Source organism: Oncorhynchus keta, chromosome 15, assembly GCF_023373465.1.
Source record: "Oncorhynchus keta strain PuntledgeMale-10-30-2019 chromosome 15, Oket_V2, whole genome shotgun sequence".
Classification (NCBI taxonomy): domain Eukaryota; kingdom Metazoa; phylum Chordata; class Actinopteri; order Salmoniformes; family Salmonidae; genus Oncorhynchus; species Oncorhynchus keta.
Genome location: NC_068435.1, coordinates 16692935 through 16705956, shown reverse-complemented (window position 1 = coordinate 16705956; position 13022 = coordinate 16692935). Strand labels below are relative to the sequence as shown.

Sequence of the window (13022 nt, the reverse complement as noted above, 5' to 3'; positions counted from 1 at the left end):
CCTATAGGACTGAGGAAAATTGGTCTATACATATTCTTTTGGAAACCCAAATTGGTCTACACGGACAAGTTCTGGCCTGGTTTAGATCTTATTTGTTGGAAAGATATCAGTTTGTCTCTGTGGATGGTATGTCCTCTGACAAATCAACTGTAAATTTCGGTGTTCCTCAAGGCTCAGTTTTAGGACCACTATTGTTTTCACTATATATTTCATGATTTCAAGGTTTTACTGCTAACCTACAAAGCATTACATGGGCTTGCTCATACCTATCTTTCTGATTTGGTCCTGCCGTACATACCTACACCTACACGTACGCTACGGTCACAAGACGCAGGCCTCCTTATTGTTCCTAGAATTTCTAAGCAAACAGCTGGAGGCAGGACTTTCTCCTATAAGAGCTCAATTTTTATGGAATGGTCTGCCTATCCATGTGAAAGACGCATACTCGGTCTCAACCTTTAAGTCTGTACTGAAGACTCATCTCTTCAGTGGGTCATATAATTGAGTGTAGTCTGGCCCAGGAGTGTGAAGGTGAACGGAAAGGCACTGGAGCAAAGAACCACCCTTGCTGTCTCTGCCTGGCCGGTTCCCCTCTCTCCACTGGGATTCTCTGACTCTAACCCTATTACAGGGGCTGAGTCACTGGCTTACTGGAGCTCTTCCATGCCATCCCTAGGAGGGGTGCATCACTTTAGTGGGTTGAGTCACTGACGTGGTCTTCCTGTCTGGGTTGGCGCCCCCCCTTGGGTTGTGCCGTGGTGGAGATCTTTGTGGGCTATACTCGGCCTCAGGATGGTAAGTTGGTGGTTGAAGATATCCCTCTAGTGGTGTGGGGGCTGTGCTTTGGCAAAGTGGGTGGGGTTATATCCTGCCTGTTTGGCTCTGTCTGGGAGTATCGTCAGACTGGGCCACAGTGTCTCCCGACCCCTTCTGTCTCAGCCTGCAGTATTTATGCTGCACTAGTTTTTGTGTCCCCCGGGCTAGGGTCAGTCTGTTATATCTGGAGTATTGTCTTATCCGGTGTCCTGTGTGAATTTAAGTATGCTCTCTCTAATTCTCTTTCACTTTTTCTCTCTTTCTTTCTTTCACTCTCTCTGAGAACCTGAGCTCTAGAACCATGCCTCAGGACTACCTGGCCTGAAGACTCCTTGCTGTCCCCAGTCCACCTGGTCATGCTGCTGCTCCAGTTTCAACTGTTCTGCCTGCAGCTATGGATCCCTGACCTATTCACTGGATGTGCTACCTGTCCCAGACCTGCTGTTTTCAACTCTTTAGAGACAGCAGGAGCGGTAGAGATACCCTGAATGATCAGCTATGAAAAGCCAAATGACATTTACTCCTGAGGTGCTGACCTGTTGCACCCTCGACAATCACTGTGATTATTATTATTTGACCCTGCTGGTCATCTATGAACATTTGAATATCTTGGCCATGTTCTGTTATAATCTCCACCCAACACAGCCAGAAGAGGACTGGCCACCTCATAGCCTGGTTCCTCTCTAGGTTTCTTTGTAGGTTCTGGCCTTTCTAGGGAGTTTTTCCACCGTGCTTCTACACCTGCATTGCTTGCTGTTTGGGTTTTTTGGCTGGGTTTCTGTACAGCACTTTGTGACATCAGCTGATGTAAGAAGGGCTTGATAAATACACTTGATTGATTGAATGATTAGTATGTGTGAGTTTGTGGGTGGAGCCTAGTGTGTGTGAAGAGTCAAAGTAAGAGATAGTTAACAAAAGGGTCAATGCAGGGAGTCTGTGTAGCCATTGGATTAGCTATTCAGCAGTTTTGTTTATCAATCTTATGGCTTTTGGGTAGAAGTTGTTCAGGTTCCTGCTGGTACCTCTTGCCATAGCACAGTCTATGGCTTGGGTGGATGGAATCTTTGACGATTTTTTGGGGCCTTCCTCTGACACTACCTGGTATAGAGGTCCTGGAAGGCAAGGAGCTCGGGCTCAGTGATGTGCTTGGGTACCTTTCAGTTGCCATAAAAAGCGCTGTTGCAGTCAAGATGCTCTCAATGGTGCAGCTGTAGAACATTTTGAGGATCTGAGGGGCCCATACCAAATCTTTTCAGACCCCTGAGGGGGAAGAGGCGCTGTCGTGCCCTCTTCACAACTGTGTGGACCATATTCATTCCTTAGTGATGTGGATACCGAGGAACTTGAAGCTCTCGACCCGCTCCACTACAGCCCCATTGATGTGGATGGGGGGGTGCTCGCCCCTCCGTTTTCTATAGTCCTTGATCAGCTCCTTTGTTTTGTTGACGTTGAGGGAGTGGTTGTTGTCCTGGCAACACACTGCCAGGTCTCTGACCTTCTTCCTATACGCTGCCTCTTCGTCATTGGTGGTCAGTCCTGCCACTGTAGGGTTGTCAGAGAACTTGATGATGGTGTTGGAGTCGTGCACGGCCACGCTATCATGGGTGAACAGGGAGTAGAGGAGGGGACTAAGCACACACCTGGTCAGCGTGGCGATGTGTTGCTGTCTACTCTCACCGCCTAGGGTGCCCCGTCAGGAAGTCCAGGATCCAGTTGCAGAAGGAGGTGTTCAGTCCCAGGGAGCTTGGTGTTGAATGCTGAGCTGTAGTCAATGAACAGCATTCTTACATAGGTATTCCTTTTGTCCAGGTGGGTTTTAAAAAATAAGAAATATTTAACCTTTATTTAACTAAGCAAGTCAATTAAGAACAAATTCTTCTTTTCAATGATGCCTACCAAAAGGCAAAAGGCCTCCTGCAGGGATGGGTGATAAATACAAAATAAAAAATAACAATTATAGGACAAAACACACATCCTGACAAGAGAGACAACACAACACTACATAAAGAGAGACCTAAGACAACAACATAGCATGGCAGAAACACATGAAAACACAGCATGGTAGCAACACGGTACAAAACAGGGTACAAACATTACTAGGCACAGACAACAGCGCAAAGGGCAAGTAGGTAGAGACAACAATACATCACGCGAAGCAGCCATAACTGTCAGTAAGAGTGTCCATGATTGAGTCTTTGAATGAAGAGACTGAGATAAAACTGTCCAGTTTGAGTGTTTGTTGCAGCTCGTTCCAGTCGCTAGCTGCAGCATAAGAAAAAGAGGAGCGACCCAGGGATGTGTGTGCTCTGGGGACTTTTAACAGAATGTGACTGGCAGAATGGGTGTTGTATGTGGAGGATGAAGGCTGCAGTAGGTTTCTCAGATAGAGGGGAGTGAGGCCTAAGTGTCACGCCCTGACCGTAGAGAGCGTTTTATGTCTCTATTTTGGTTTGGTCAGGGTGTGATTTGGGTGGGCAGTCTATGTTCTATGATTTTCTATTTCTATGTGTTTGCCCGGGTGTGGTTCTCAATCAGAGGCAGCCGTCTATCGTTGTCTCTGATTGAGAACCATACTTGTTTTGTGGAAAGTTAACTTTGTCTTTGTTCAGGGCACATGGCCCAAAGCTTCACGGTTTGGTTTTGTTCTTTGTTTTGTCGGCGTCATTTTTAATAAAGAGAAAATGTACGTTTACCATGCTGCACCTTGGTCCAGTCCTTCAGTCAGCCGTGACACTAAGAGGGTTTTATGAATAAGCATCAACCAGTGGGTTTTGCGACAGGTATACAGAGATGACCAGTTTACAGAGTAGTATAGCGTGCAGTGATGTGTCCTATAATGATAATTTGTGGAAAATATGATGGCAGAATGGTAAAGAACATCTAGCTGCTCGAGAGCAACTGTACCTGCCGATTTATAAATTACATCTTCGTAATCTAGCCTGGGTAGGATCGTCATCTGAATCAGGGTTAGTTTGGCAGCGTGGGTGAAAGAGGAGCAATTATGATAGAGAAATCCAAGTCTAGATTTAACCTTAGCCTGTAGCTTTGATATGTGCTGAGAGAAGGACAGTGTAGTCATACTCCCAAGTACTTGTATGAGGTGACTACCTCAAGCTCTAAACCCTCAGAGGTAGGGTGAGAGTGATTCTTCTTACCAAACCACATGACCTTAAATTTGGAGGTGTTCAGAACAAGGTAAAGGCAGAGAAAGCTTGTTGGACACTAAGAAAGCTTTGTTGTAGAGCGTTTAACACAAAATCCGGGGAGGGGCCAGCTGGGAATAAGACTGTATCATCTGCATATAAATGGATGAGAGAGCTTCCTACTGCTTGAGCTATGTTGTTGATGTAAATTGAGAAGTGTGGGGCCTATGATCGAGCCTTGGGATACTCCCTTGGTGACAGGCAGTGGCTGAGACTGCAGATGTTCTGACTTTATTCACTGCACTCTTTGAGAGAGGTAGTTGGCAAACCAGGCCAAAGACCCCTCAGAGACACCAATACTCCTTAGCTGGCCCACAAAAATGTAATAGTCTACCGTATCAAAAGCTTTAGTCAATAGCATCACAACATCGCTTAGAATCAAGGGCAATGGTGACTTTATTTAAAACCTTTAAGGTTGTAGTGATGCATCCATAACCTGAACGGAAACCAGATTGCATACCCGAGAGAATACTATAGACATCAAGAAAGCCAGTCAGTTAATTATTGACAAGTTTTTCCAACACTTTTGATAAACAGGGCAAAATAGGAATTGGCCTATAACAGTTAGGATCAGCTTGATCTTCCCGTTAAATAAAGGATGTACCGTGGCTGCCTTCCAAGCAATGGGAATCTCCCCAGGGAGGAAAGACAGGTTAGACAGGTCAGAGATAGGCTTGGCGATGAAAGGGGCAGCAACCTTAAAGAAGAAAGGGTCTAAACCATCTGACGCAAGGAGAACTTTGTAGCGGGGCAGGGGAAATAGAGGGAGGAGCATCGGGGATAGTCGCATTAGAAGGGCTGGGAGATGAGAAAATGTTGGACGGGCAAGGAGTCATGGCAGAGTCAAATAGGAATCCTGACTTAATGAAATGGTGATTAAAGGGCTCAGCCATGTGATCCTTGTCAGTAACAACCACATCATCAACACTAAGGGACATGGACAGCTGTGAGGAAGAGGCTTTATTCCCCAGGTCTTTAACTGTTTCCCAGAACTTCTTGGGATTAGACCCACAGAGAGAGAACTGCTCCTTAAAGTAACTAACTTTGGCCTTCAGGATAGCCTGAGTGCACTTATTTCTAATTTGCATGAACGAAAGCCAGTCAGCCTGAGTATGCGTGTGCAGAGCGATTTGCCAAATGGAATTCTTGAACTGGAGTAACTCTGCCAGATCATGGTCGAACCAGTGGCTGAACCCGTTTTTAATTATTATTTTCTTTATGGGCTCGTATTTGTTCACGATACCACTGAAAATTGTTTTTAAAAAAGAAAAAAAGGTCCAAGCGTCTTCGACAGAGCTGATTCTGTACCATTTTACAGAGGCCAGTTTATGAAGGAAGGCTTGCTCATTAAAGTTTTTTAGCAAGCGTCTATGACAAATCAGGACAGGTCGTTTCACTGAGCAGCCATTATGAACACAGGCTGTGAAACAGTGATCACCAAGGTCATTACATAAAACACCAGACTGATACCTATCAGGACTATTTGTGAGGATAACATCAAGGAGAGTAGCATTTTCTGGATGTTTGGAGTCATATCTTGTGGGATTGGTAATCATCTGAGAAAGATTTAGGGAGTCCCATTGCTTTAGGACTTGATCAGGTGGTTTAAGCATGTCCCAATTTAGGTCACCTAGCAGGACAAATTCAGACTCAGTGTAAGGGGCCAGGAGAGAGCTTAGAGCATTTAGGGTACAGGCCGGTACTGATGGTGGTCAGTAACAGTCAACAAAGAGTTATTTGAAAGTTTAATGCGTAAAACCATGAAATTGTTTGGGAATAGACTTGGTGGAGACAACCGAGCACTGAAGGTGTTCCTTGGGAAAGATTGCCACTCCACCACCGGTGGAAGATCTGTCTTGCCGAAAAAGGTTATAACCAGAAAAGTTAACATCAGTGTTCAAAACACTCTTTCTTAACCACGTCTCAGTAATGGCAAACAATGGGCAGTGTGTGCAATAGAGATTGCGTCATCTTTGGATCTGTTGGGGTGATATGCTGGGTTGATGGAAGCCATGACCAGCCTTTCAAAAAATGTAATAGCGATAGATGTGAGTGTTACACAGTGATAGTCATTTAGGCAGGTTATCTTAGTGTTCTTGGGAATGGGGACTGTGGTGGTCTGCTTGAAACAAGTTTGGTGTTATTAAATGTTTGCATTGTTGAATTAGATTTTCATAAATATTTAGCTTGCTAACATTTAGAAGGACTGATGGTTTGCTTAGCTAGCAAGTCTGTTTGTTAGGTTATTAAGGAAACTAGGCCTGCTGTAGCTAGCTTAGCCAAGTTATATTAGATCCACTGCAATATTAGACATTTGTCCAGGTCCCCAGAATGTCAGAAGATGCCTTCAATACTGTCCACTGGGGCAACATGAGCGCCTATTACCATCTAGTAGGCTCGCGGCTTGCTTGGGTGGTGTTAAACCGCGAGCTATGTCTCAGAGGATTGCTAGTGCAATCCCAGTGCTTGGTAATCGTTTGTAGTTTTTCAACATGCACAAAAAGCTGATTTTGTGTACAAATTTGTTTACGTCCATGTTAGTGAGCATTTCTCCTTTGCCAAGATAATCCATCCACCTAACAGGTGTGGCATATCAAAAGCTGATTAAACAGCATGATCATTACAGAGGTGCACCTTATGCTGGGGACAATAAAAGTCCACCCTAAAATGTGCAGTTTTGTCATACAACACAGTGCCACAGATCTCCCCAACAAATCTGTACAGAAACGCTAAGATGATAAAAGCTGTCACGCCTTCTCCTGCTCTCCCTCCCTTGCCCAGCACTACGCACTCCTGCCACCATCATATATGCCATTTAGCAGACGCACACCTGCTCCCCTCGTCACGCGCATCAGCGATTCATTGCACTCACCTGGACTCAATCACTTGTGTTATTTCCTCCCCTATATCTGTCTGTTCCCCAGTTCTGTTCCCTGCTTCAGCATTAATTGTCGTTTGTCGTTTTGTTACCCGGTTCTGAAGCTAATCCTGACCTGTTTCATGTCTGTGCTATATTAAATGTTCACTCTCCGTACCTGCTTTTCATCTCCGGTGTCGGTTCTTACAAAAGCCTTGTTTTTTGTCTTCATAAGTGCAATACAATGTTCAAAGACCACCTTGTGTGGCGCTACACAGCCTTCTACCACTACTTGAGCGCCCCGGTATATTGTTTGACTAATGTGAAGCAAACTTTCACTGATAGGAGGAATGAGCATTCTGCAACATTCTCTAGGGTTAAGTTACATTGTCGATGACTTCCGATCCTCGTTTGCTAAGTCAAACGACACCGCTGGTTCTGCTCACACTGCCCTACCCTATGCTCTGACCTCTTTCTCCCCTCTCTCTCCAGATGAAATCTCGCGTCTTTGACGGCCGGGCCGCCCAACAACCTGCCCGCTTGACCCTATCCCCTCCTCTCTTCTCCAGACCATTTCCGGAGACCTTTCCCTTACCTCACCTCGCTCATCAACTCATCCCTGACCGCTGGCTACGTCCCTCCCGTCTTCAAGAGAGCGAGAGTTGCACCCCTTCTGAAAAAACCTACACTCGATCCCTCCGATGTCAACAACTACAGACCAGTATCCCTTCTCTCTTTTCTCTCCAAAACTCTTGAGCGTGCCGTCCTTGGCCAGCTCTACCGCTATCTCTCTCAGAATGACCTTCTTGATCCAAATCAGTCAGGTTTCAAGACTAGTCATTCAACTGAGACTGCTCTTCTCTGTATCACGGAGGCGCTCCGCACTGCTAAAGCTAACTCTCTCTCCTCTGCTCTCATCCTTCTAGACCTATCGGCTGCCTTCGATACTGTGAACCATCAGATCCTCCTCTCCACCCTCTCCGAGTTGGGCATCTCCGGCGCGGCCCATGGTTGCGTCCTACCTGACAGGTCGCTCCTACCAGGTGGCGTGGCGAGAATCTGTCTCCTCACCACGCGCTCTCACCACTGGTGTCCCCCAGGGCTCTGTTCTAGGCCCTCTCTTATTCTCGCTATACACCAAGTCACTTGGCTCTGTCATAACCTCACATGGTCTCTCCTATCATTGCTATGCAGACGACACACAATTAATCTTCTCCTTTCCCCCTTCTGATGACCAGGTGGCGAATCGCATCTCTGCATGTCTGGCAGACATATCAGTGTGGATGACGGATCACCACCTCAAGCTGAACCTCAGCAAGACGGAGCTCCTCTTCCTCCCGGGGGAAGGACTGCCCGTTCCATGATCTCGCCATCACGGTTGACAACTCCATTGTGTCCTCCTCCCAGAGCGCTAAGAACCTTGGCGTGATCCTGGACAACACCCTGACGTTCTCAACTAACATCAAGGCGGTGTCCCGTTCCTGTAGGTTCATGCTCTACAACAACGACCCTGCCTCACACAGGAAGCGGCGCAGGTCCTAATCCAGGCACTTGTCATCTCCCGTCTTGATTACTGCAACTCGCTGTTGGCTGGGCTCCCTGCCTGTGCCATTAAACCCCTACAACTCATCCAGAACGCCGCAGCCCGTCTGGTGTTCAACCTTCCCAAGTTCTCTCACGTCACCCCGCTCCTCCGCTCTCTCCACTGGCTTCCAGTTGAAGCTCGCATCCGCTACAAGACCATGGTGCTCGCCTACGGAGCTGTGAGGGGAACGGCACCTCAGTACCTCCAGGCTCTGATCAGGCCCTACACCCAAACAAGGGCACTGCGTTCATCCACCTCTGGCCTGCTCGCCTCCCTACCACTGAGGAAGTACAGTTCCCGCTCAGCCCAGTCAAAACTGTTCGCTGCTCTGGCCCCCAATGGTGGAACAAACTCCCTCACGACGCCAGGACAGCGGAGTCAATCACCACCTTCCGGAGACACCTGAAACCCCACCTCTTCAAGGAATACCTAGGATAGGGTAAGTAAGGGTAAGTAATCCTTCTCACCCCCCTTCTCCCCCAACAAGATTTAGATGCAAGTGGCTGTTCCACTGGTTGTCATAAGGTGTATGCACCAATTTGTAAGTCGCTCTGGATAAGAGCGTCTGCTAAATGACTTAAATGTAAAATGTAAATGTAATGTAAATGTTTTACACACACACACACACACACACACACACACACACACACACACACACACACACACACACACACACACACACACACACACACACACACACACACACACACCAGTTTACTGTCTCCTCTCCTACACCCCACCACTCATCACACCCACTCTAATGAGGCAAACACACACAAGTACATTGGTATAACCAGTTATTTTACTCTGTGTCTCTGACTCTAGGGACTTTCTTCCTTCTCCCCCTGTCCCCAGACAGCATGAGGCAACACCACAGAGCTTAACACACACACAAACACACTAATCCTCACCACACACAACAGAGGCAGGGAATGTTGTGAATAGAATGAGAGAAATCAGACATATTGCTACAGGGTTACTTCATTTGGAAGAGTTCAATCTGGAGGGGCCACAGATGTACCATAGGTTTTAAGCCTTTGTCAGGCTATTGATGGAATTGTACAATAGCCTACACAGAGCTGTGCCTTTGCAGTAGTTTCGTTATAGTTTCATAACAGCAAAAGTAACATTCATATGATTGATAGGAGATGATGTATTGCTTTGTGGTCATTGTAGTTTATAGTATAGGCTACTGTTGTAAGCAACTTCATAAGCGACTCAAAGACTCCTACTCTTACATTATGCTGCACTAGAATGCAATCTATTCCAATAATAAAATATTTATGATTAAATGTAAATGCTGGTGATGATAAACAGACTGAATTGATAGGCTAATCAAGTCGAACACACTTTAAGCAGATCAATTAGGGTATATGAAGCTCGTTATATTTTTCACAGTGTGACGTAGCAGTCTAGTCCCGGGGCGCGCTGAAATATGTGTCCCGTCCCCTCCCAATATCAACCGCTCAGCCAGCCACGCCAAACCATCGCTCCACCTAGTAGACTGTTGACTGGCACAGCACGCTTTCTGTCTCTCGCAATCAGCTTCAGTTCCCCGCTTACTTCGCATTGAGAAGGTGTCGAACAGACGTTAAAAGAAAGTCAGGTAATATCAAGCGTGAGAGAGAGAGAGATCGTCTTGTGTTGGTCGAATTTGTTCTCCCATCATGGAGATGCTTGGAGTGCCATTTGCGCTGGTTTGGGTGGTTCTGGGGCTGTCCTGCATTCTCGCTGGAAAAGGTAAGTGATAACGAAAACTTGCTTATAGATTGTGATTCTGTATAGTGGGGCATTGATAGACGCGATCGTTGATTTCAAGAAGGATTTTCTGATTTTGCTTTACTATTTGAACTAAAGCTGTGCAATGGATTTTTTTGAAAATAAGAGACATTCATGAAATTAATAATTCAACAGAAGCTTTCCTAATGTTTGATGCATTTCAGACAGCAGCCTACAGGCTACAAAATATGTTGTCGAGCCCCTTGGAAGTTACCAGCATTTTAGTTTAAAGGGGTTTCAAGGGTTGCAGTTTATTTCTGCCATCACCAACCTTGGTAAAACGGCATATCATCTATTTGACTAACTATGCATTTATCGTCAATAATTGGAGGCTGTGTGCTGCAAATGAGGCGGCTATTTGTATTTGTATTTATTAGGGATCCACATTAGCTGCTGCCAAGGGGGTCCAAACATATTAAAGCACTTTCATGACATATAAAGCAAAATATAAAACATTACATCATATAACATTATTACACCACTACATATCTACAATACAAAATGCTTAATACATACAACAATGTCACAATGTATGCATGTGTCTGTACCTTTGTGTGTGTCTCTTCACAGTCCCCGTTGTTCCATAATGTGTATTTTTGACCTGTTTTTTAATATATTTTTATCTGATGCCATGGATAGGGAAGGACCTCATTGACCGTTCACACAGCACTCTGTCCAGCGCACTGGCGCTTGTAGACTAGGCTATAGTAGGCTAGTAGACATGAGCGGAGTATGGTAGTTAGGCTATTTGTAATAATGCCTTCTCGTATTCTCGCCTTCAAAGTACCGCAGAGTCATGTTGTCTAAAAAGGGCATAATCGGTGCACAGCGACTCTAATAGAGTCTCAAGGGTGACACTATGCCGAATTGGTTGGAAAATTACTGAATCAGAAAATTGTTAATTCAGAATGCATATTAGCCATTCAATTGGTCAACTGAGAAAGGAACAACTGTAATTAAACAGTAATCATTACTCTGTTGTTAATGTAGTGATTTAGGGGTAACTGCTTCAGTGAGGCTTGATCCAGCAACCTTGCAGCTTCAAGGTGAGTACACCGCTCATGTCAAAAAGGTCTAGCTAAACGTCTTGACAGAGCTCATATCCTCGCATATGTCTCCACTCCACTACAGCCATGTAATGTCAACGAGAAGGTGGATGTGACTGACCTTGAAATGAATCTGCAACTAGGATTGGAAGGACTTTACCGTGATTGTATTCTCGCTCCATCATATTGTATTTACTGTATGTGACCTTATTGGCCTCAACATGTAGGAGTAAGGAAATAAAGACTCCTGAACTGTGTGTGTGTGTGTGTGTGTGTGTGTGTGTGTGTGTGTGTGTGTGTGTGTGTGTGTGTGTGTGTGTGTGTGTGTGTGTGTGTGTGTGTGTGTGTGTGTGTGTGTGTGTGTGTGTGTGTGTGTGTGTGCGTGCGTGAGAAACATATGCTGTGTGTGTGTGTGTTTGCGCGAGTGAAATAGAGAGATATATGAGAGTGTGGTCATATTCGGCTTTGTGACAACCCGAAGACAAAGTCATGTCACGAAGATGTATCTTCTGGTACATAAGAAAGAACGTCCAAAACATACATACACCACCACAGAAAAGAGAGTGATAGAAAGACGAGAGTTAGAGAAAGTCAAGAGCGCTGAAAGAGAGAAAGAGAGAAAAACAGGGTCAGATTTATGAATGCCTTTTCAGGAGAGGCGCTACACTATCCGAGTGGCACATAAATTGTGTAGGTGAAGTGGAACGATTGAGCACAACTCAGGCTTTTCATGCGCGATTTAAGAACGCGGCAGTGCCTGGGAACTGTTCTGCCCACCTTCTCTCTCTCTCTCTCTCTGGCTCTTTCTCTCCTCCTCGCTCTTTCTCTCTCGCTCGCTCGGATGACGTCGTTGGGGAGGCAGATAGGCGGGGGGGAAATGCCTCGAGATGGAGAACCGAGCTCTTTCAACCGCGCTCCACACTTGTCGTTCTCTCGCTTTATTTCGCTCTCAATCTCTCTATCTCTCTCGCTCTCTCGTTCTCTCCCTTTATTTCGCTCTCTCTCTTTCTTTCTCTCTCTCTCTCTCTCTCTCTCAAGTGTCTTATCTTGAGATGTTTTTCTTCATTTCAAGGGCTTACTGGTCAGATGTAAATGTTAAATGTTTTGTCCTCTGTTTCTCTCTCTTTCTCTCTGTTATATTTTCTCCCCCATCTTTTCATCTCTTCCCTCCTTCAATTCAATTCAATTCAAGGGGCTTTATTGGGGCTTTATTGACATGGGAAACATGTGTTAACATTGCCAAAGCAAGTGAGGTAGATAATATACAAAAGTGAAATAAACAATAAAAATTATATATATATATATATAAAATATGACATTTGTAATGCCTTTATTGTTTTGAAACTTCTGTATGTGTAATGTTTACTGTTAATTTTTATTGTTTATTTCACTTTGGTATATTATCTACCTCACTTGCTTTGGCAATGTTAACACATGTTTATATATATACAGTGTTGTAACAATGTACAAATGGTTAAGTACACAAGGGAAAATAAATAAGCATAAATATGGGTTGTATTTACAATGGTGTATGTTCAATCTCTCCCTTACTCTCCTTTACCCTCTCCCTTACCCTCTCCCTTACTCTCCTTTACCCTCTCCCTTACTCTCCTTTACCCTCTCCCTTACTCTCCTTTACCCTCTCCCTTACTCTCCTTTACCCTCTCCTTTACCCTCTCCCTTACTCTCCTTTACCCTCTCCCTTACTCTCCTTTACCCTCTCCCTTACTCTCTTT

The 13022-nt window shown here is 45.2% G+C and overlaps 1 protein-coding gene across 2 annotated transcripts in view; it reads left to right on the top strand.

Moving 5' to 3' along the window:
- Positions 1–9932: 9932 nt before the first annotated feature.
- The window catches only part of LOC118372327 (calsyntenin-2), a 319613-nt gene continuing 316523 nt past the window's right edge, over positions 9933–13022 (top strand). For both annotated transcript variants that reach the window (XM_052463497.1, XM_052463496.1), the window contains exon 1: positions 9933–10201. In XM_052463497.1, the coding sequence (XP_052319457.1) occupies positions 10129–10201 (73 nt within the window). In that variant the 5' untranslated portion in view covers positions 9933–10128. The remainder of the gene's footprint in view (positions 10202–13022) is intronic.